This window comes from Schistosoma haematobium, chromosome ZW (genome assembly GCF_000699445.3).
Source record: "Schistosoma haematobium chromosome ZW, whole genome shotgun sequence".
NCBI lineage: Eukaryota > Metazoa > Platyhelminthes > Trematoda > Strigeidida > Schistosomatidae > Schistosoma > Schistosoma haematobium.
Window position 1 is genome coordinate 82429990 of NC_067195.1, and position 26173 is coordinate 82456162.

The 26173-nt window shown below is 35.9% G+C and overlaps 1 protein-coding gene across 1 annotated transcript; it reads right to left on the bottom strand.

Annotated features, from left to right (window-relative positions):
* STAG1 (Cohesin subunit SA-1) lies at nt 1–25437 on the bottom strand. The gene is made up of 19 exons (XM_051212468.1): nt 25368–25437; nt 24904–25138; nt 20143–20691; nt 19493–19663; nt 18298–18545; nt 17789–18048; nt 16486–16788; nt 11394–11613; nt 10552–10758; nt 10104–10427; nt 9021–9197; nt 8488–8558; nt 6725–6884; nt 5972–6220; nt 4852–5118; nt 3503–3784; nt 2718–2961; nt 826–1000; nt 1–705 (listed from the first exon to the last, which is right to left on the bottom strand). Exons 3-19 carry the CDS (start codon nt 20375–20377, stop codon nt 645–647), a joined length of 3654 nt encoding a protein of 1217 aa, XP_051072653.1. The 5' UTR covers nt 20378–20691; nt 24904–25138; nt 25368–25437; the 3' UTR covers nt 1–644.
* Between the last annotated feature and the right edge of the window lie 736 nt (nt 25438–26173).

The window sequence follows — 26173 nt, forward strand, 5'->3', positions numbered from 1 at the left end:
GAAAAGTTGTTAGCATGAAAAAAAATTAATACGAAAAAAGAAAGAGGACAAATAGTTGAAAAAAAAAACTAAATAGTGCGGTACTATTTAATAAAGGTGATTAGTTTTACAAAAAGGCAATTTACATAATAATATTAGCAAGTTCTCTGTGTAAAAATAGTTCTGCTCTGCACAATTTTGAACAACATTGTTTAAATGAGCTACACAGCATTCTTCCAGCCTGATAATGGCTGATCACTGTATACAAACAAAATTTGAAAATACAATAACTTCGGGGAGAATTAGATATCAAGTAAAAATGAGGGCTTTAAAAAAACGCATGATACAAAAACAACTTGCTTTAGTATAGAAGGGAGAGACAAATAGAAAAAAACTAAGTTCGTGAACAATTGTGATAATCAAGTCGATAACCTAAAAAGAATGTACATTTTCTGGAAAGGGATTTGAATAATACAGCCAGTTGGGATTAATCTGTGTGAAGATAATTATATAAAGCATCAGTTGTCTATATTTACAGATACAAACATCTGAAGATGTTCGCTGAACGAAACACTTCTAGATAATTGCATAATTTCGAAGCGGTGAAACACACAGACGCGTCGGCCATAAAATTCATTTCTTCTGAATAATTTATAGGGATGGATTTATTGGTTAGACGGATGAACGGGAGTAGATAAAGTTGTCATCGATGTCGAAGGATTATGGCTGCAAAAATTAAAAACATTTGGTTGATTTATTAAGACTGATTTGGAAGATGATCAGTTAAAGAAATTACTTTACTACATACAAAAAAGTCTCTCGACACAATATAAGCAGTCAACTTACTGGGGTGCACATCCTGCACTGTTGGGGGGTATTTCTGAAGGTGATGTAGGTCGGGAAGGGTCAACTGCAGTCATACTAGAAACATTTCCAGATGCATTTTTGCTACTACTCGCGATATTGGTGCGCTTCTTTTTGATAGCTGTACTTGTGGACTGTGGATTTAAATTTGCGTCGGCTATATATTATAAAATAACGATTAGAAAAGATAAACATGGTATACAAGGACAATTGACAAACAGTGAAAGTGAGATACACAGGTAAAATTTGGAAACGATATCCAAAAGTATAATCCGACATTTGATTATTAACTGAAGCAGGAAAAGTCCGGTTACACGTTCTTGTTCCATAAACAGAGCTATGTAGGCTATTTAACAACAACACATCGTTCAAATTTTTGAGACAAAAAAAACTGGTGCCATTACGTCTAGAAAAAGCCCAATACAATAGAGTTATGATTCTTGTTTCCTAACCAATGCAGTCGGAATTTGTCACCTCACTTTATCAGCTTTGGCAGAATTAGTTTTACTGGATGCCCATTCAGGCACTGTATGGTATTTGGGTTTCTAATCACTTCACTTGGTTCATCGAAAGACAGACAGAACGATAAAAAAACATTTAATAAACACGGGGCAATATATCGATGCGAAGAATTCCATCTAACTTACCAACCCCAACGCTATGAGGACTGGAAGATGATAAATCAGATTTGTTAAGTGAGCAAACGATCTGCATATTCCTTTCATCCATCCAATCACAGCTGCTAAATTATCCATAAATCCTTCAAGATCACTATGTAACTTCGCTATAAGTGCGTGGTTTGATTTCTGTACACTTGTTTCTAGTTGATAAATCTTGATATCAAACATAAGTTTGTATAATTGGTTTCGACTTATTATTATTTTGTGCAACGGATAGTAATAAAAAGTGGAGATTAAAAATGAACCAAGTGAAGTAACATTGTAATGTGGAACTTGATATTTGAATACTGTATTTTAGTGACTAAACCAACGGCTCTGCATATTTATTTCGGAAGTCGTCTTCATCTACATGTTGAATCTTAATTATTTTAATGATCAACTGAGTCGAGTGAAGTATACTACTTAAAGAGATATTGACAGAAGAGTACAGAGCTTCAATGATTCCATCTTTTTGTGCACAACAAAAAAACAAATGAGAAAACTAGGGGTTACGCGTTCATAAAATGTCTATTTATTCTATCAAATGACCCCTGAAATTATACTGGGTGTAGTTCAACTATGTTTTCCATTATTTAGATCTATACTTACATGATTAGTGTTCATCAAAACATTTATCAGCTATTCTATTCATCTTATTAAGTATTTTCAAAGACTAGACAACTTATCTCATTCTTTACAATTACAATCTATGTAATCCGTAAATTGATTTGATTACTTAACACAAATTTCTGACTCTTTAACTAATTACGTCATATGTTCACTTGTTTTAATTTATTTAAGATATATATTCTTAAACATTTATAATTAAATCATCTAAATGCATTATTGTTCAATCCCGTTAACTGATTCACAATCATTTGATCAGTATTGATTGAACTGTCAAATCTACATAATATAGTCACAAAGAACGATCGGAAAAACACATTTTTAAAGTTTCGTGTTAATTAAGTTACATGGCGAGCACACACATGAGTTTACGTGCTGGAAACCTGTTACTACGTAACAAAGTTTCCCTAAGCAGTACTAGTAAAGCTTTTAGCAAGTGATTTAGTGGTTATCTGTAATACGAATTCTCAGCATCTAGATTTGTAGGTTTTCTTAACTGATAAAACTAAACTTTTCTCAACATATAATAAAACTATAGGAAGATGGCAAAACTTTGACTACATAAGGATAAAATAATTTATTGCTTACGAAGAGAGGAGTCAGAATCTCGGAGTCGTTTGCCGCGCCCCCTACCCCCATATCCTACACGTCCACTTGTTGGTACCACCGTGTTACCCTGTACTGGAGCAGGATTGGAACTGCTGACAGCTTGAGGATTTGTAGCATGACTAACTCCATCATGTCCTGGAGCACTATCAGTGTTGTCAGGATCCAGACTTGATCGATAGGCATGCAGACTAGCCCATTCACTGCCAACAGGATTTGGGAAAATCTAATCACAAAAGATGGAAAGTTTAAAAAAAAGTATAGAGAAATAAAAGACAAGTCAAAAGCCCAATTTACTGTGATAAAAACATTCAAATTACTGGATACACGTCAAACTTTCTACTCTGCTAAGGGACTACGAATAAGAGAAATAATCATCTGTAGCTACGAAAGAAACAGTATCTAGAGAATGCGTATTTGTGTCAGCTATCCGTTTACGACCGATTAACTGAAAAAAATCGTTCGCAAAGTGTGTTCTGATCTAGCTTCAGCTACAAACTTACATCTACTTATATACATGATATTAAAAAAATAAACCATAAGATTCAGGTGTTGTAGGTTAATTGCTATCAAATGAAACTAAGAACTAGATCATTATTCTCAGTTCTGATCAGTCACATCATTATTAGTGGTTAAATGTAAATATTGAGTGTTCAAGTACTCTAATAATCAATCATGATAAAACGTAGTTTAACACACATCATCATCATTTTCGCAACGAGAAATACTTGGCATAATTGAGTTACGAAGCAACTCTTGAAACTTACTCGACGGAGATATTCATATATGCTTTTCTTATCTTGTCTGAGAAGCTTGTTTGAGAATTCAGCGACAACTTCAAGGAAAAGTAAATTGCTTGGGACACCAGGGGTTTGACCTGTTGCAGCAGCTGTGGAAGCAGCTCGGGAAACACAAAACTGTATCCCTTCGGAGTGAAAGGCAACCATAGATTCGCGTATTTTAATTAGGTCGAGACCGAAACTGAGATTCAGACGCCTAGCAAGTTCCTTTACAGCTTGAAGACCTTCAGAACCACGTTCAACACAATTCTGAAAGCGAGAAAACAAACAACCCATCAATTCATTATAAAATCGAATACAGACAGGAATGCATGACATACAAATTTCTTTTCATGACAGGAATTAAAGGAATTCTGCAATGCACCGGATACAATCTTAAGCTTTATTCGGTTTATTCAAAAAAAGCTAAAGTGTTATGGGGATTTGATTATGAAACCTTTTTCAAAAACATTTAGCGTACAGTGGGGCGACCGAATAGGTCAAGACGTCTGGTAGAAATGGTGAACCTTTATTGGTAAGAACGGTTCAGATGTGTAATGTTTGTTCAGCCATTGCCTTTCTAGCCCTGTAGTGTTGTATATAAGTAGGAATAAACTGGGAAAAGGGTAGTAACAAACAGAAAAAAGGACAGCAATCAGTAATTCAGGGAAGTGTAGTTTAGAGCCCCCATAAGATAATCGCAATTTATGCTTAAAGATTCTGGGTGACGAAAAATAAAATGGTTGCAACATGACAGAGTCCATCACTGGATTAACCACTTCTATGAGTCCGGTGTTCATTTTGTTGTGCTAATGAGGTATGGCAACTTGGACCGATGCACATATGAGCCTGGTCCTACGTTGTAGCTGACTGGTCAGAGTCACTCTATTCCTTTTCTTTCTGCATGTCCTAAACATAGTATTATCCTTCAATTTTCATTCTCCAAAACCTAGATAACATTTGAATATTTTTAAGTATGTAGCACATATTTTTATTTACTCACCTTTCCTTTTTCTGTGAATCAAATTTTAGGTTATTGAATAAATGTACCCAAAATCTGCTGAAATACGGCAGAAGGGTTTCTGTGTCGCTTAAACTGACGTATAGTTATGCCCAACAGAAGATCAAAAAGTACAAAAATATGATGCAGTTAGATACAAAAACTATTTCCCAATAGTTTTTGTTTAAGGACATGTAAATGCAGAGCAATCGCACTCTTTAGATCAGAACAAAACATGGGACCTACTAGCATAATAACATAAATTTATGAATCTCGTTTGAAGAAACAAAAGGAAAAGTAAGCAGTTCAAATGGGAATAAACACTATGTCAACTTACATTAGAAGCTGATTCTACTTGCAGATAACATAATTCTAAACAATGCGCAATCATACGAGCGGTGTGCACGCGATTGATTTCACGAGCTTTGGCCAGTGTAGATTTCATAATATCACCAAAATCATTGAAAGACCGAATATAGTATTTGTAGATCGGAGCAGCTGCTCGTATAGGAATCAAATTATATATTACTAGTTTAAAAAATGCAGCTAGTTGTGTACGCCTTTCGTGAAGCGATTCAAATTTGACATTTTCATCATCCTCTTCCTATGATAAAAATAAAACAATTACATGTTTTAATTAAAATTCAACTATTGAAAAGTAGTAGGAATCATTTAAATTAGGGATATCCTATAAACATACATCCCTGTTTTAAAATTATCTATGTAATACAAATGAATAAAATCAACTCATTCTATATCATGACGGTATAAATTATCCAGGGTGATGTGTTACAATGGAGTGAATATTAAAGACATTGGAACTTTTGGGAAAATTTTACAAATGATTATTATTTGTATTTCTGTTTCTTGTATTGTAGGCTTGTGATACATCTAGCAACTATCGCTATACGATTGTTATATAATTGATTGAGTCTTAGGACGTTAGGTGATAGCTGAGATGGCCATTGTGGGGTAGAGAAATTATAACCACGATTCTGACAGGCGAAGCTTCTCTAAATTTTTATCAATATTTATTGGTAACAATAAGCATGAATATTTACATATTTTGAAAGTCCAATATTATTACAGAAAGATAAACCATTGGAATAAACGATCTCATTAAGATGATGAACTTGATAGTATATTTTAATATTTCAGTAAACAAAAAAAAAACTTAAATAAACTCATCTTGTATTTACTCGGATATGAACTACGCTCTAATTGTGAGGACTAATGATAATACCCAGTTGCTAAAACCGAAGGTGTAGCGGGGTTCGAACCTGGGACTTAATGGTTGGAACTCATATGCTTTTACTATTATTCCACCATACCACATTTTAATATACAATTTGCAGATAACTACAGCTACAAAACAAGTAATACATAAATTGATGGTATAGAGATCTGAATTTAGAAAGAAACGGTACAAAAACCTAGTTATAATATTAGAAACTTACGTCGTCATCATCAACGAAAACCCGTTGCTCCAGAAAATTGGTCAACCTGAGTTCTAGATCCCTGTCGGCTGTATAAATGATAGATTTCAGATTTGGCAAGTGAATGGAAAGATGACGTGAAAAAACAACTAGCAAATCACAAATGGACAGAAACGATTCTGATGCTAACCGTTTGCATGAATGATCTAGGTAGCCAATACAAACGTCCATATACAGATTTAACTGTCTTCTTAGTTTGTTCAAATCCGTCTGCAAACAGAAACAATGCAACACAAATATCAATAAAAAAGGTAGAGATGGACAATTACTAGCAGTTGGGCTTGGGGAGTCACAACTTAAAACTAATAAATCTAAAGATAGTTGCGTGTTTTTCGAATCAAACGAATTCCCAAAGATATAATTGTTAAGAAAGATGATAACGAAGTATAACTTCAAATATATGCTTTGAATGAAGATGGTAGATGGACGTATGTACGCGCGGGAACTGTATAAAGAGTGAATGGTTATGAAAAGAGTCACTCTGAAAAACAACTTTCCTGAACAGAAATAGAATACAAGAAATAAATCAGTTTGACGTCGGTTAACTTCAAACAAAAACTGCAGTTCACAGTTATCTCCTCTCCCTCGAAAAAAATAACACAAGAGATCAACGTTAAACTAAGGCACTATTCTGCACAATACCAGGTCAAAAAACACGTTAAAATACTGTAATGAAATGGACAAGAGAAATACATAGAAAGAATCTAAACTTACTTTGTCGACATCAGCCTCTCCTATTCTAGCAAGGTTCCACAGTAGAGCTTTAGAGCAACAGCTAACAGCCTGAGCCACAATTTCACCGTTGGCATCATTTCCGGATTGTGCGATCCTGATAAGACTATCCCATAAATCCAATCCAGAAAGATCGTGACAACTAAAATTATTCGAAAAATAAAAGCAGTATGAAAATTTCCGGATAAATATAAGCTGTCGGTTAAAACTAAAGTATCTCCGAATGAAAATACCACAAAGATTTTCCGGTAAATTTCACAAAAATGGTTAGCCATTTCAGACTTCTAAAATCTTACAATACGTTCTTACTGTTTCATATAACAGCATTTCAAAGGAAAAAAGTAACTCCAAATGTTAACTTTAGATAAATTGTGCTACATATTAGATTGTGGTTTACTACGAAAAGATTATTTACAATGAATTTGATTAACGTCGAAATTCTGAACTAGTTTTGTGTAATGGCAATGGTGTGTGATGAAATATGAAGTATAAAGAAATAAGAAATTAATTTTAATATAAAAAGAATGAAAACGAATGTCCAGCAATCAAGAACTCAGTTAACTGAAAAAAAAATATCGTGTGAAGCATAGCGTTTATAGCATTTTAGGATTGATAACACACAGACTGCACCATTTCACTTAGTTATGACAATTTTCTCAGGGTCAGGAAACGTTGAGGTCAAATAACTGTTTACGAAATATTGCAGCAGTAAGTACGATACTTCAGAATTCTATGATAATTACACAACGACGATTATGATTGAATAATTAAGCTCATAACTGTAGATGACACAAAAATGTTGATTTCAAGGACAGCTAAACACAAGTTTCTTGTAAAATTCATCTGATTAAATAACGCCAAGGATAATTTACAGTATTATCAGACATCATATATTACTGAATGAAAGAGGTCACAATTATCTACAAAGATTCTCAACCAGTAATCGCGAGTGGCTTAAATAAAACGTTGAGTTGACACATTAAGCCCACTTTACCGGAAATCGTGATATCACTAGCTTGCACAAGAAAATGTGTGGTTCAAAGATGGATACACGACTAAGTATTAAGTTTATACGCTCATAAATATATGTTGCCAAAATCCCTGGAAAAACCATTTTGCTGAACAGACCTTGTATTACTTGAAAGCCCTAAAAATTCAACCGATATCATAAGAGTAAAATTCTTTAACTTGATCACAATTTTAGTGAACACTGTTTGGGAAATCATACCCAGTTAACTAAACCCATCTTAATAGATTCACAACTGTGATGTGAGACAAGTTAAGAAGGTAGGTTAGATTAAGAACTGGCACTTTATAAACCATCCATATGAATAAAAATACCAGCTTATCTAAATTAAGTTGTTGTTCCAAGGGCTAAATAGCATGACTAAAAAAACGCAGTGAAATCACATATGTTGTGATGCTCATGTAGCTCTACACAGATGACAAAATGTTAATTACTAATCCGCAATTGGTATTTATGGGTTGATAATTGGTTTTTTGTTATTTCTGATGTCACAACAACAATCTTTGGTATATAATGGAAAGTTAATTTTCTCTAATCGTTGCGAACAAATAATATTAATAAAAAAAAAAACATCTCAATGATTTTAAATGGTGAACTGTTATTTCTGAGGCCCAATAAATTAACTATATTTGACAGTAAGAACTTTATTTATAGCTGTCCACTTTTGGTAAATATAACAGAATCATGTTTACAAAGGAATAATAAATTTATGACTCACGCGTAAAACGCATAGATTCGTTTCAATGCAGCTAGTAAGTGAAACTCATCATCCTGATCGGGTTCCTCTCCCTAAAAGGTGGAAAGATATAACTAACATAAATGGGTGACATTTATCTTGGGGGATAAAATAAAAATAGTGTATTTTTCGTAATTTACACTTATAATCGATTCAAGATTTAAGATCCAACAAGATGTACGTGAGTGGATATGAGCAAACATATATTAGCAGCAGTGGCGTATGTACTAAAATCGAGTCAAAGCATCGTCGATAGTCTATAAAAGTTGTAACAACAAAATATATTTGTAAAGTACTTGACATGAAAGCCAGAAGTGTCTATGAAATCACAAAACCAAGTGCAATGGCTAGTAAACGTAACAATAGTGCTAGCCCAATAATAAAACTGGGTTTTAGAATACTTATGCTTATACGAACATTCTTTATGAACGTCTCTTTTTTATCTAAATATATGATTACAAAAAAATACCCAAAGTTTACGGCATAACAATAAGAATTTTTGTACGAAAATTAACCTGATCGTTAAAGTAGTTTAAGAATGCATCTCGATAAAGATCCACCAAACGATCCAACAGCGTGCCACGGACAGTTTGACACTTTGCAGAAATGCTTAATTCATCAATACACAACGATTCGTAAACGCGCGAACAAGCCAATAATGTGTGTGGATCAGTATGACGTTCTACAATATCCTGAAAATGAGAAATGTTTTCTAATAAGTACTTTTGACTAAACATTAGATAAAAATTCCCAAACAATGCACTGTTAGATTAATAAATGCAATTGCTTAGTACTCTGAACTTTCTAAGTTGCGTTTAGCAAAAACTAGTAAGTGAATGTAGTTACAAAATTATTATACAATAATCAGGAATGCTTACATTTCCAGTGATGAAACTACATTAATTAAAAATTTATCAATGTAAGATAACTACAGATCACTACTTAACAATTGTAGCGTGTAATAAATACATGACGAAAATCCCGTAGCTGACAGAATAAATAAGTCTTGCCTTACACTGATTTTTACAATGCTGTTTAAGTGGTGAATGTAATCAATCAGCATTGTATTGGTTTCAAAAGACTTATGCCAATTGTGAAGAGTATGTAGTCATGAAATGAAAGAGGAGTGACTATGATGTTGATAAATCTAATATTGATGTACGACTTAGTTTTATTGAATTAACCTTGAAAAAACTTAGCATGGTTGCAAAATCAATCGACTTTCGATCATGATTGAGGGTCTTAGTCTCGATTCATATAGGCTTGAGCAAGGGAACAACGGGAATAGTTGTCTCGCTAAAACCGAGTATACAAACTTGATGAATAATTAATTTCACTACTTGATAAGATACGAGATCCAAGTAATAGTGAACCTGAAAAGTATGAGAAATATTTGATTTGTTTTTAAGCCAGTAGAGAAAATTATACGTGTGAAATCCAACAGTGGAACATTTTTCGTTAAACATCATATTTATTGCTAATTACTCATGTGGATATGGAGATCAAAATCAAGAAAGACATTAAAACTTAAGTGTGCAGATGGCATTGCAATGAATAAACACAAATGAGATGAGCTATTAAGATTAACGTGAACGTACCTGAACAGCTTGTAGAAGAAGATCCAAATGTCTTTCATGTCGGCCCGTAGTGTAGAGTTCCATTTCCATGTGTCGTGGAATAGCAAGAAGGTTTGTAGCTCGTTCAGGAGATTCACCATACTTAGCAAGGAGTGCTGGTATAGCAGTTATCATTGCTTCTGTCATACGACTACGTTCTTCGGCCAGGGCACGAGCTTCACGTGAAGAGGGTGCAGCGCTGTTCCCTGTACCGGTAGTTGCACCACCTCGACCGCGTCCACCAGTCTCCAGTAAACTCATGCCAGTCAGTAAGTTGGTATTGGAATGTGAATGATGGCCGCCAGTCTGCACACAATGAATAATTTATAAATTGCTATAGACTGAATTCATGCTTATTCACACAATGTTTCGTAGTATATAATAAATAAAATAAAAATCAACAGACAAAACATACTTGAAAGTGACTAACCTGTCGTCCTACTGGTGATTCCCCCGTTGCTGCTTGACGAACACAACAAACCATAATTTCGATCAAACTTGTTTCTTGATTTGCATCCATAGGTTCCTCACCTCTACCTGGTTCTTCAAGAAGCAAATCTAGCATAGCTTCCCAATCACGAAGCATTGGGCATAAATCCCATAAACTATCGACCAAATAAGTAGCATGTTCATGTAACTAAAATGAATTAAGATGAATTATCAGTTACATAAATTACCAACCTGATTAAAAACGATGAGGCAAAACAGATAAGTGGACGAAAATGAGAAATCACCACTTTTAACTGAGGAAACACATTCATATATCTCTATTTAAATAAATATAATGGTGTTAATTTAACTTATTAACTGATATTTGAAACGACTCTGAATTCTTTATTATTAAAGAAATAATTTTCTTTCTTGACAGAATTGTTTATATGGAATATTAAGGTCTCAACCAATCTACCGACATATCAATCGTCTTAACTTAATTGCACTTAAATCATAAGCTAGCCTGATGAGATTTTATTAAAACCGAATAATCCATTCATCTGAGTATTTTACCATTGAAATCCATCAATGTGTTATTCGTTTAAATCATTTAACGCCTAGAATGTTGATATTTAATGACGTTCAAGTACGCTCTAAATGTGATTACCTATGAAAATCCAGATTATCAGTTAGTTACTTCAAATAAAATATAAATATTACTCAAAAGGAAACACGAATTCATTGTAAGAAATTTTTACTTTAAAAGTACGACTTTAAGCAATTTGTAAGTTGACTATAAATAAAAACTAGGAAAACTGGTGTTGCTTTTTTCAAACTTACTTCACTCTCGATGAAAAATTGCACGAGGTCACGAATGAGTGGTGTATTTTCACTACGTTTTTTACCTTTTCTGGTTCTAGTGGGAGGAGCATGGGAATCAACTTCAAAAAGTTTTAAAGTTAAAAATTCACCAGCTGCTTGTGCCAAAGGCCTGTGAGTGCAATAAACCAACTCATATATATTTTCACAATCCTTGTCTTCAAGTACTGAGTCACTATGCCTAAGAAACAAATAGATGAGACAGATAAACAAACAATATGATACTTTTGATGGGAGAAAACTAACTAATCTAGTAACACAATGCATTGTTCCCGATTGTAAATAAAAACATTACAAAAAGAAACTAGTGGATAAATTGAAATTAATAAGGTTGGAGTGATGACAGAGAATTATGTGTAAAAACTGAGATACCGGGTGTAATACGCAGATAACAGAGGATTTTCTTATAAGATCTATGAATTAAAAACATGAATGCATTTGCGTGATAACCCTTCTAAAAAATAAACTCACTCACTAGAGATTTCAATATAAACCACACTAATTGTTAGGGCTAATGATACCACTTCGTAGCCCAGACTCAAGTAGGTGGGGTGGAGCTGTAACCTGGGGAACAATGATTAAAAGACGGACGCCTTAACGACAAAGCCACCGCTCTCCTTGGTTGGAGAATGCATGGGGTTAGTATGGCTTAATGATTTTAGATAAGTGAGGAGAGATTCAGTGCCACAGAACTTGGTAAATGTTAACTATAACCAAAAAGGATGATCTACTTAGTATTGGGGACAGTCTTCTTTAATTATAAGTCCGAAAAAAAGATTTGGACCGTTTGATCTCACTCAGTTATCGATGTGTGATGTGCTAGACTGCTAAAATATCACCCAACTCGAAAACTAATCGTGAAGTAGGTATTGACGATTATCACATGTATGAAAAATACATAGGCGAAGGTTTACTACCAGCTGTTAAAACTATATATGAGCGTAGGGTGAGATGTATGAAGGTTATCTAAACATGACAAAGTCATATCCCATTCCAGTATCGGGATCACTGGGTAAGTAATAATGAGGTTAGACGCCGGGTATTAGAGAATGACGGTAAATCAGTTGATGAGGTTGTGAATCTTCATCGACTGAGATGGTTGGGTCACATGTTACGTATACCTAAACACCGATCACCACGATGCGCAATGCTGACTAGTGTTGAGGATGGTTGGAAGAAAGTTGGGGGTGGCCAAACCAAAATATGGCATCAGTTACTGAAGTTACTAACTTCTAATCTGAGACATGTTAGTAGATGCAAACTACTTGGTTGGGGTCCGCGTGACTATCGTAACCAACGGTTGAAGACTCTTGGTGATATGGATTTGAATCGATCACGATGGCGTAGGTGTATACACTTTCTATTTTCCCTTTAAACGATAAGGTTAAAATCGCTTCATATCTTTCTTTCTACGAACTAATTCTTTCTTCCTGTACTATATCCTTATTGCAATCTTTTTTTTATATATTACCACCATTGAATTAGCTACTTCTATGAATCCGAAGTTCATCTTGTTGTGCTAATTAGGTATGGCAACAAGGACCGATGCATATATGTACGTGGCCCAACGTTGTGGCCGACTGACTGACTGATATTTCCAGCATCCTAGATAAGGTGAAAATTATCTTCGGGTATGGATGGACGGACTTGATCATCCTGATGGGAGATGTAAACGCCAAAGTCGGAATGGACGACTCTGGGTATGAAGATATCACGGGACGACATGGACTAGGAGAAAAAACAGGAATGATGAGTGATTTGCATAGCTTTGTGCATTTAACAAACTAGTCAAAGGCGGCACGATACTCCTCCACAAAGTCATACACAAAGCTACATGGGTCTCACCGGACTACACCACGGAGAACCAGATGGATCATATCTACACCAGTAAAAAATTCAGGTCAATGAGAGACATGAGAACCAAGATGAAACTGAAAGTGAAGAAGCATTGGACAACTAGAAAAAGGTTCAATACAGCCTTCCTACGAGATACTGACAAACTCAACTTATTCAAGATAACTCTCAATACAAGTTCCAAGCCTTATAGGATCTACTGAAAGAGGAAACTACTATGGAGGACAATTCGAAAGGGATGAAAGAAATACCAACTTCAAAGTGTTAGGAACTGCTGGGCTGCAACAAGCATCATAAGAAATGGACCTCTATGGAAACCCTAGACAAGAAAGGAAGAACAAGAAAACAGCAATTAACATTAGTCGAACAAGAACCGAGAAAGTCAAGAGACAAATTGAATACACAGAAGCAAACAAGTGAGTGGAGAACAGCATTAGAGCCAACAAAGAGAAATAAGTGGTAGATCTAGTAACGACAGTGGAAAAATCTGCAACAGAAGGAAATATTGAACAACCATATGGTACAACGAAGAAATTAGCAGTGAAATACACTAAACCAGAGCGACCAGTAAGGAACAAGGAAGGCAAAACAATCACTGAAATTTAAGAACAGAGGGACAGGATTCTTCGAGGAACTCTTGAACTGACCAGCTCCCTTGAATCCACTGCGCATCGAAGCAGCACACATACACTTTCCTATAGATGTCACTCCACCAACGATCGAAGAAAACAGGATGGCCATCAGACAAGTCAAGAGTGAAAAATTAACAGGACCTGAAAATATATCAGCCGAAGCACTGAAGTCAATCACAGAAGTAACTGTAAACATGCCCCACATTCTATTCAGGGAGCTTTGGGAGGAAGAACAAGTGCCAATTGACTGGAAAAAAGAAAACCTTAACAAGATACCAAACAAAGATCTGAGCAAATGTGAGAACTACAGAGGCATCGCACTACTATCAGTCAGTCAGTAACAACGTGGAACTTCGTACGTACGTGCATCAGTTCGAGTTGCCACACCACATTAGCAGAGATGTAGTGGTCGATTCAAATCCCGTAGTGCTAGATGTAATAAAATTATAAGCTGTAATCAGAAAAATTAGGGTTTGAAGATGTGATTCAAGGAGTATAATACAGTGAAATAAATTTGGAAAGAGAAAAAAGAAAGGGACATGAAGAATTCAGAAGATTAGAATTAGGGAGAACACAAAGAGTGGATGCACCTGCGCCATTGCGCACTACAATAGGTAGCAGAGAAAGTTTTCAACAGTGTTGTTGAACCGGATGGAAGATTCAGTAGACGTCCAGCTTCAAGATCAACATTCAGGATTCCGTAAGGATCGGTCGTTCAAAGACCAAATCGCAACGCTACGGATCATTGTTGAACAATCAATTGAATGCAACTCGTAACTATATATATAGTGTGGATAGGAGAACCTCATGGAACCATCTGCGACACTATGATGTACCTGAAAAGGTCGTCAACATCATCCAGAATTCATACGACGGATTACACTGCCTATCCGTGTATGAAGGATAGCTGACAGAAGCATTCTAAGTGAGGATCGGAGTCTGACAAGACTGCTTACTATCACCCTTTCTCTTTCTTCTGGTGGTTAGCTGGATTATGAAGACCTCCAAGTATGACAGGAAGCACGGAATGCAGTGGACAGCTCGGAATCAACTAGACGATACGGACTTCGCAGATGATCTGACCCTTCTATCCCATACACAAACGCACACCAACAAATGCAGGTCAAGACAACCAGTGTGACAGGAGCATCAGTATCAATAGGCCTCTACATACACAAATGAAAAAGAAATATCCTCAAGCACAACACAGAGAACACCAATCCAATCACACTTGATGGAGAAATTCTAGAAGATGTGGAACGTCTCATGTATCTGGGTAGCATCATCGATGAACAGGGAGGATCTGATGCAGACGTGAAGGTGATGATTGACAAGGCAAGGACAACATTCCTACATTTGGAGAATATATGCAACCAATATCAAAGTCACATCTTCAATACGAACGTCAACACAATTCTACTGTATGGAGCTGAAACTTGGAGAATTACTACAACGATCATCAAAAAGCTACAAGTATTTATAAACAATTGTCTACACAAAATATTCAGTGTTCGTTGGTCTGACACCATTAGCAATCAACTTCCAGTTGAAGGGGAAATTAAGGAAAGACGGTGGAAGTGGATGAGACACACATTGAGGGAATAATCAAACATCACGAGGCAAGCGCGAACTTGGAATCCTGAAGAAACGAAAAAGCGGAAGACCTACGAACAGTGTTGAAAATCGGAAGCAGACACGAAAAAAAGAATAGCAACTAGAAAAAACTGGAAAGGATTGTCTAGGACAGAGTTGGATGGAAAATGCTTGTGGGTGGCCTATGCTCCTCCATGAGGTGCAACAAGCGTAAGTAATTAGGGTTTGATTTTCTACTTAGAGAATTCCTGATCGAAATAAAGTAGACAAACAATTTACTATTGTATCTAGGAGTTTCTGACCGAATACAGTCCTCTGGACACTCAGTCCAAAATGTTACGTCAGAACTGATCTACTTCAGCAAGTTTTCCTATGATGGAGTGAAGTATTCGAATTTGTTAATCACTTCGTACATACTACATTTAGGAAGAAATCAGTTTCAAAATTCACATGTGAACTCCGTTGACTGACTTCCGATGTCTTTTTCACTTTGATTAATTAATTGACTACGAAGTTAACGAATCGATCTTAAAGCATTTTCACTGTGTTAATTACTTAATTCATTGTTATTTTGCACTCAAGTGATGATTACTCACTCAATAACCAGTGAAATTCATCGAAATGCAGCTTCATTAATTTAGGTGTAAATTAACTTTTCCTTTGGGGTTTTCATTAATATACTTTCTTAAAAAGACTTCTCTTTGTTTTATTCGAACTCTGTAAGGGATTACTATTGAAGTGCTGTGTATGAGTCGTTCGGTCTATTCAGCAAAGATTACGTTCCGTATTAAAAGAATCCTAAATAGTTTGTAATTCAGTTCACAACAGCTGTCAAACGAAAAAAATACAGAATGTTGTGTGATAGCAGTGGGTTCTTAATAAAATTAGGATACACAGACGATATAATCTTGTTTGAGAAAATAACAAGTTACGGATAAAGTTAAATTATAGTTCTGTATGATTTTAAGACTCACTTCAATATACAGGAGACTAGTTTTACAGCTTGAACTGCCACTTCAGTCTCTTTATCAAGTGTCATATCCACAAGACGTGATTTAAAACGAGAAGTGAAAAGCTCCAGACTATTGATGAGAGCAGGATCTTCATACAAGGGCTGTAAGGCGCGAAGACACTGAAGACGAACATCTCCAATTCTATCATAAAGTGTCCAACCAACATACTTTAAGTAACTGTCGTCTAAAAACATAGCTGGATAACGACGCATCCAGACACCGATTTCTTGCATGCATATTGTTCGTATTTCTGCCTGGCTATCCCTGAAAACAAACAAACAAAAATGACCTGTAAAACAGGAAATCCTAAGTGAGATTTTTAAGAGTTGGGGCTATTACAAACCTTTCAAAACGTTTGAGATCATCAAAGCTACATTATAGCATATACACATCAAGTCAGACCTGTTCACAAGGTAAAATATGTCAGTATAAAACATTCTGTACTTAGTTGAATTGTCTAAAAAACGGAAAAATATCTAGCAAACTGTTTCTGGAAAAATACTGACATATAGTCGAGGGACTACATCATCAACATTAAACTAGTCTATTCCGATTTAGTAATAACTAAGACATGACGGAAAGCTCTAGTTGAATTAAGACAGCATGTAATACGTTTACTCGTCGGTTAACATTATGGGAAGATTTCGCATCTTATCCTAGTTATAACGTTTTTTGATTTTACAGAAAATCCAAGCAATGTAACATTTTTTTATTTATTTAAACACGTAAACATTGGCACAAGGCGGCAACAAATAGATATGCGCCACATAAATTATTCGGTTTATGTGAGGGCTGGGATACTGTCGGGGTGCCCAAACCGAAGCAGGAGGTTTTCTTAGGGAACCACACCTGGAGCCTTGTCACATGCCTAAATTGACAGTAGTAGAAGTGGTTGTACAAACTAATTCAGTAAAGTACCTACTTTATTCAAAGATATTGGTGGTCCTACAAAACGTAAGAAATAATGCAAATGAACTGTTAACTTTAACCCACAGCAAACATATTTCGGTGGAATACTGATACAGAATGATGCTGACAAAACTAAGTATCTTCTAAATGTTTTTTTGGCAAAACGATGTAATTCAAAGCCACAAGAACAGATTACATTAACTCTAAATATAAAATCTAATTTATCGACTTTTAGGTGACATATTTTGGGACTTATGCTGATACTTCATTTTATTAAAGTTTCTAATGAAGAAAAAAACGAGAGGAATAAATTAGTTCACTCCATAAAACCTAAAGTCCTTACACTCAAATTTACCTGTATCGATGAACGAAAACACCTTTGAAAATGTATACAAGCATATTTTTGACTTCCTCCATATTCTCTTCTAATTCTTGTCGACGTTGCATTAGCACTTCAAGTCTGTCAGAAGCACGTCGATTCTGAACTTTTGATCTTTCAGCTTCATACTGACGTTGTGTGTTATCTCTATTGATACTAACATTGAGCGCAACATCAACAAGAGCAGTCATCATTTTCATAGCAGCCAATGTACTGGTATGTCTAAACGCCCGAACCTATAAACGAAATGTTAAAGTAGAAAACTTTATCCATATTCAACATTGGTTGACGATTAAGTACACACAAGAGGTAACTATAACATTTTACCTCGAATGGAAATGATTTTAGGTAATGTTTTTCTTAAGCTACAAATACTGACAACAAAAATACAATTCTATCAACACTACCAATTTTTATGCCATCATTAGAACAACTGTTTAGTAATTGCATCTGTATATGGGTAATTACTGAGAAGTATATCTTACCTGTGAGTCAGTAAGGCCTGTCAATAAAGAGATGACTTGATCAATCATGCATTGATCGTAAATTATACTATATTGACATTGACGAATTAATACTTGGATGAATTCAACAAAATTTGAACGAAAGCGTTTCCAAACTGGGCTTGATTGTATAAGTGGGTATTCACCCGAGTCTTCATCAAACTCTTCAGTCATTCGACGAATAATATCAGCATGTGACAGGCGGCTATACATTTCCGGTGTTACTTTTCCTATATGAAGAAAAAAGATATTCTGATCTTTAAGTACTATACCTTTAACGAGTAAGAATAAAGTGATTTAAAATCCATAACTTAAACGTCTAAGTCAGTGAAGTGATGACTCACATCCCATAAATAGTAGTTGAGGTCAGTAGGAATTTGAGGCAATATTTGGATGAAGCTTCGATTCTATTTACACAACGAAGGTTTTTATTATTCGTTATACTTTTTCCCGCTACGTCTTGAAGATATTTTTACTATCCGTAAAGTATTACAAGAGAAAATTCTCACTCATGGGGCATATCCATGTATTTTTCTAATTTAGTTTCGTATATATATATAAAGGAAAATTGTCTGGACAGAATAGTGGGACATTTCTAGATTTTATTCTGAATAACGGGAGTTATTATCTGTGACAAAAGTGGGTCAAGTTAATTGACGGAGTCGAATTTATAAAGAGCGTAAAATAATGACTTCAAAAGACAGTTAAACATGACAGAGTTAAGTATTCCTGACTCATACTACATTTTACAAGTGTATTTCTTCTACCTCATATTGGTTGTTTAGTGTTAATTATCAATTTCAACAAACCATTTTATTGGTTTTTTGAGGTCTTGTCAGTAATTCTAAACAGTTTTTTAAAACAATTAGTCCCTTTGATAAAATAAGATAATGCGATGAGAATTCTGATAACCTTCATCATCTCATTGCATTATCCAAAGTTGTTTTTTACGTGATTTACTTTCCACGAAAAACAAGTAGTTTATAAATGCTAACTTCCCCCTCTTATTTGTGCGAGGTTGTGTACTCATTGTTCAATTTATTAATTCGCGTTAGATTCACTCTTAGATCATTAATATCACAACCGTACTATCCCCAGCTTGAAACATAACATCCCTACACAAAATGTGTACAGGAATTATATTAAACAATGATATACATTAAACACAGAACTTCACCTTTGCAACCACTGCATGAAATAAAGAATTGGATCAATTCCAACATAGCTGGTTCACGATTTGTTTTATATTGTTCAATCCAATCATCAACAACTGTTTGTGGAGCTACTCTTCCCGACCGTATAGCTCCATAGAGGGTATGCTCGTCTTCGTCAAGTAAGGTTCCAGCACCTACAGAACAGTAGATAAATAATTACATTAGAGATAAAAGGCAAAACAGTAAAAATAGCATTCTGGCATTTGCTCTTCAAATATTCAACGTTTTATAGTAAATCAATTGAGATGGACTCGGTTATATTTGAATAGATGAAAAGACACTCAAACATCTTCGGATCAAAAATGTTCACTTTAGTTTTTGCACGTTGCTAGTATTTAGCGCTAAAGACTGGCGTTTGCAAACTCACTTTTGGATTGTTTTACTAATGTCTGGAATTTGTTGCAATTAAACTGGAATAAGAGAAATGCAGTGGTTTGATTGTAGATACCGTTAAGAACGAAAAAATGTTGAGATGAGAAACGAGTTGGAAGATAGACGTTTATCGCCATAAATCAAGGACAGAAGATGCAGGAACTTTACAGGTTTATTTGAAAACAAAAACTCGACTGGGGGAGCAAACATTTACGTAACTTAAGAATATCATTGGACTTACCGACATCAAAAGTTGGATGAGTTGGGGGTCTTCCCCGCCGCTTTTTAGCTGGAGGTACATAGGGAGCTGGAGGGGCTTGGAAACCAGTAGAAACATGAGGATGTTGGTTACCAGAGTGGTGAATATCGTTATCTCCGGAAGCACTGTTATTTAATTGCATGGATAAGTGATGTCCCGTATACTGAGAATTGGATAATTCAGTTGTTGTGTGGGCGGTCGTCTGTGGATTTTGCATTTGGGATGAATCTCCATGATAAGGATATACAGGTTGCTGTAAATGAGATGTATGAGTAAGGACATGTGACTGGTCTTGCAAATGATAGGCAGAAGTGTTGTAACTATCTTTCGAGATTGGTGGGGAATGATGCGATCCATGATGATCTATAGGAGAATATCGGGGATTTGAAGTGACAGTGGGATTATTGGGTTGCAAAGGATGGGGAATTTGTTGGTGAGCAGGTATTTGAATGCGCATTTGATTTACCTGATTCAGAGGACTTGTATTGTGATTGGGGTGTGGTTTTGTTAACCGCTCATTGCTGTCATATACTTAAGTGAATAGAAACGAGTAAAATGTTTGGAAATATGAGAGATTTACACCACACATGATAAGAGTTATTTAGCATAACTGGTCATAATGAACTCTTCATATCAGACCGAAATACGGAGTTACAGATTTTAAATGTGCAAATTAGAAAAACAACAGTATTGTGACACATTAACTTTTTTATGAATTGATGTAAGTCAACAATAAAATTATTGTTTGTGAATAAGTCAAAACAACGCTTAGCGACTGATAGATGCATTACCTAACTGCACGAACCGAAATAGGTGAAGAGCTGGTCAAAATTTAGATCCAATAGTACGGACGAACTAAACTACTAGCGAATGATGGGCGCAACGACATGAAACAGATGTCAAATTAATGTTTTTACATTGTAAAATGTAAGTTAGTGAGCGAAACGAAATTTGAAAATAATCTCGAATGGTATGCGCAAGCAGTTAACTAAGTAGAGGGAAATGTTATGGCTCCGTGTTTTGGACATAAAAGTTAGTTACTGGACCATGGGTTCACATCTTTCCCCACCTAGTACACCCTACATAACTATGTATCATCTCCAGATATGATATAATAGGTGGAAATATATAACCCTGGGTTGAGTTAGTGAGTTGCAATTCCCTTAGTATCTTTAATAAACATAAACTAATATTTATACTTCAATGATCGAGGTTGAATCATTTGGCGCAAGTAATTATCCACTTAATATGTATTAACTAATGAGACAGTGGATTGGTGGTTAAATCTTTTAACCATTATGCCAACTACTCTGGTTATGGTAGCCGAATAGTGTTGCTAGCCTCCATAAAATGTGGCCTAGAGCTGCGTACAAAAATTCAAACCTGCTAGGAGAGTTACCTTACCATGTCTTAACCCAAAACTATCCGATGAATTTCCATGAGAAAGATTTTTAGTTTGATCTGGACCAAGCGAATTCACAAACTGGCCGACTAAAGGACGCTTCCTGTTCCAAACTTCACATTTAACTCTAAAATTTCTTATTCGACTTTACTACATCCAAGACACAAGAATATATACAGCTTATTTACATAGAGCTTTAGCGGTCACACTGCATTATCTTACCCAAAGTACTGAGCTTCAAATTATTTCGTACTCTCATTTTCTGAATCCATCTATTCTTGTTGAACTGTATTTTCCGGTATTTCGTATTTTTATTGTCGACTGTACTACTTTTTTACTATGATATCCAACTTGTTAATTCCAATTCACCCAGCTAAGTTAGTAAAACAACTTGAGAGTACTCATATTTGTCACAAGCTCTATGGTGATTATGACTGAATGACGATACTACTTCGACTTTTATTACTACCACCAGTAAAATCAGATGGCAAATGAACAGTTTTTGTATTGAAGATTATGTCATTGAGAGTCTTAGGTATGCACAAGTAATAACGCGGTGTTGAAGGTATTTAGACTATCCTATGAATGTCATCAAATAGAAATAACTTTGGAGCTGCATCACAGTAACTCAGTAGTAAGTCAAAAGTTGCCTCCAAATGCATTGGTACGGCGGAGGGTGGGGAGAGCTCGCTCCCTCTAGAAATGCTCTCACATGGCCACACGTATACAATCACTGCCGAGGAAGTGCTACTAACTACCTCGCGGCATTACTGTTGTGTACGAAATTCAGAGGATAAAAAGTGAATGTCCGGAGCTTTAACTGTGATAGTGGACACAGAGGATCCATCAAGTGGAGTTGGAAAACCCTGATTCCAAACCAATGGTGCACATGGGCTCCAGTACTTTGAGGGAACAAATGGCGTATGAACTGATCGTTGGTCACCGGCTACCATGGGACTGCATCTCCTTAAGTTGCTCCACTGCCTTGTGGATCAGACTTTTAGGTCGAAGGCTCCGGGTGTGGCCCCTTAAGAAAACCACCTGCTTCGGTCTGAGCACCCGAGCAGTATTACAGCCCTCACATAAATCAATGATAACTACTACTGGCCTCATTGTTATTGCGGCGCATATGTATGTGGTGCCCCCTTGTACCAGTGTTTGTGTCCAAATAAATAAAAGTTTGGTAACGTGGGGTTGAATATCCTGAGACAGCACTTATTGATTAGACAAACAATACACACAAAACTGTTGGACGCTGAAATGGAAGTCGTAACATGACAATTTTGCCACTAACAAGCACAAATTTAACAGCTGTCGATTAGTTCTAACGTTATCTTTTGATCATATAGACCAGCACGTCATTGACAACCAACTGGATAATAATTTATACGATAAAAACCGAAATTGACAAAACTGGCAACAGATACGCAATGATCAAGTTTTTCAAATTAAACAATGTTCACATATCGTGACCAGTCAGTCAGCTACAACGTAGAGAAGATAAAGTGCATACACCTACGCCATTGTGATTGATTCTGAGCCATGTCACCGTCTCCAACTATTGGTTACGATAGTCACGCGAAACTAAACCAGGTAGTCCTCACCTGTCTAAATGACTCAGTTCAAAAGTCGGTGGTTCCATAGACTAATGTCATGTCTTAGTTTGGCCTCCCTTAGCCTTTCTCCAACCTACCCCTACACCAGCTACTATCGCGAGTCAAGGTAGTCAGTGGATGGGCATACGCGACACAAGTTTTAACTAATTCAGTCGATACAGATTCATTAACCCATCAGTCGACTTGCAATTCTTATTCAGAACCTCAGGATGGCGAAATTGATGGTTCTAAGGTACACAAGGGATAGTTCGAAAACATCTATGACCGTATACTAGCAACCTATAAATGTCCTCAATACTAGAAGCCATGTTTCACAGGTATAAAGTAGAAAGTAAATTTCTGATCTGTATGTCTATTCTTTCGTTGATTGACGGATATCTTGTCAATGTAAGTTGACAGAGCTAATCGAGCTTTTGTCTGACACCAATTGACTAGGGTTGTCGAGACTTAGATAAAGTGACTGGTCCACTCAACTACTTCGCTTTATACTTCAAGTGTTGACGTGGAACAGCCCTCAAGCATTATTTAGAACTTACAGGAGGGAACTTAATTTCAAATATGCCAGCATAGTTACTAAAAACGGTCAAAAGATCAAATAACTTGGGAACAAATAGCAATTTAGTTCTGTTTTAACAGTAAACAGGTTCCGTGACAGCAACTCAATCTGATCTCAGTTATGATTTATTGTAATAGCCCCTAAACAAATGCTGTTAGAGAATAAAGCAACATGTCATAGTAGCATTTACTTTCAATATGCACTATTACTGGTATTTTCTGTTTCCTACACTAAATTCGTGAGGTTTAGTTCTTGAGAAGCGATCAGATGGATATTAATCATCGAACATTCAATGGACTTATAAATAAAAACTGGATATGCATTCAGTCTTTCTTTAGATCAAAAGATTCTCCAAGTTATTTAGTGCTTTTTGTTTAGAAGAATCATATTTTCTGCGTCTAATTATTACCACTATTATTACTACTATGGTATTCGTCTTGATGATTTCACTTCGTTTCGCTATCACGGTGCGACAAGTTAGACCGATGGAACATATGCTAAACTTCACGTCGCTTGTAACTGCGAATGAATTTGTAATAGATTCTATTTTATATTAAGCCAGATGGCTTTAGAGATACTCTTATATCACAATACTAAGAAAAAGCGTACACCAAAAAGTTGGTGGCATTCTGTTAAATAGCAGCGTTTGGTTTTTAATAGCATCTTAATAGCAGAACTAATTGAAAACGTAACATTACATGAGTTGCGTGTTTTGATTTGAAAGATATATAGGCTACATGGATAAAAAATATCGAACCAGAGGGTTGTCACTTGTAGTAGTAGTACTATAAGCTCATACTAACCGTGTAGGGGAGCTGATTGGAAAGAACAATCCGTGACGCTATGAAAAGCATGATGCCACTTTGCGAACTCAGCAATACCATCCAGTTTACCATATGACAGTAATAATACGGTTCCCTATCAATTCTAAATAAACACTAATTTATATTTATACGTGTCCACTTCTAAAAGAGCCTACTTCACACGTTGAAAACTAACCAGAATATCTGATACGATATAGATAATATGTAGAAATGACTAATATCAAACACGTTGACATGCATTCGTATGTGTAACCAAGCTCACCAATAATGAGCAAATCACTTTGGACAGATAAAAGCGTAAACAATTCGTCAAATGGAATACAAATCCAGATTCCGAAACTATACCTTGAGGAGCGAAATGAGCTGACCGCTGATGTTGGATTTGCTGTTGCATCAAAATCTGCTGGACAGACGGGGTCGAATTGACATACGAGTCATGGACATGACCAAAATGATGGCCTTGTGACTGGATGCCAAACTGATTCGGGAGGCGGGTATTAGCACCCTCGTGTTGCAGATGCCCCGAACTAGGATGGGAAGACAGTGAACCACCAGAGACATGAGGGTGATGGGCATGGTACTAAAAAACACATTTACAATTTTGATTAATGCGCATGTCAAATGAAATTTGACAACAACTTCAGGTAATATGAAATGTACACTAGTGCACACAAGGTCGTACAAGAGTCTAATATTCGAAATACACGATAAAAATGAGGACTAACTGGAAACAGCTTTTAAAAATCGGCTAAACAACAGCTGTCATCTCACAGAAATGCCAGAAAATCATTTAAAATACACCAACCAACCTGATCCATTTGAAGGTTTACATCCATGGACGCAGCCATATTGTTTGATTTCATCGATCCCTGGTGAATTGTCAATTAAAACAATGTTTCGTGTGCAGATATCTTTCGGAGACATTTTGAAGTAACCGGAAATCACAGCATGATGCTCGTTGTTATCAGACTCACTAACAGCTCATATATATATTGTAGATTTAGCTGGAACACTACCACCAGGTATATGTCGTTTCACTAAGTGTGGGGTTTTCGAGGTTAAGTAACTGACAACTATCTGAATTGACAGCCTAGTAGAATTATTCCCTTCGTTTACTTGGTGTCAACGTCAAAATACCATAGCTTTCTCAACACACCCGCTGGTGTACGTCAATTCAGAAATGAATACTTATAATTAGTGTTGTGATAACGTCGTTTGTGTTATGCGGTTATCAAAACAGCCACGGTACCTGGATACGACTAAATAGTAATTCACGTCAGATACCAACCGTGTGATGTGATGTTGACGTTGGTTGGTTGGTCACACCATTCCCGTCTAACTCGACTAGGCCCATAATCATTCGACAAATATCATGTATATTGATTATCTGCACTGGTGGACAAGACTTCGGATAACGCAACCTATTATTATAATTTTTATGATTGGATTTCATACTTATTCTTTTTTGTCTGCATTATTACTTAACTTCGTCATTTACTGAGAAAATATTCATTGTTTTCTCTCATTTTTTATCAGTATTCGAATTTGAATAACTCGGTCGTTTGATGATAACAAACTATTCAACTGCGATTATAACCGGATATCATGGTTCTCT

Bases quoted from the DNA above. Each gene is read 5' to 3' on its own strand.
- STAG1 (XM_051212468.1), bottom strand. From the start codon at position 20,377: ATGCAAAATCCACAGACGACCGCCCACACAACAACTGAATTATCCAAT. The intron at 3,785-4,851 runs GTAAGTTGACAT...TCTCGCTTTCAG, and splicing joins AAGTAGAATCAGCTTCTAAT to AATTGTGTTGAACGTGGTTC. The intron at 706-825 runs GTAAGTTGACTG...TAATTTTTGCAG, and splicing joins AGTGCAGGATGTGCACCCCA to CCATAATCCTTCGACATCGA.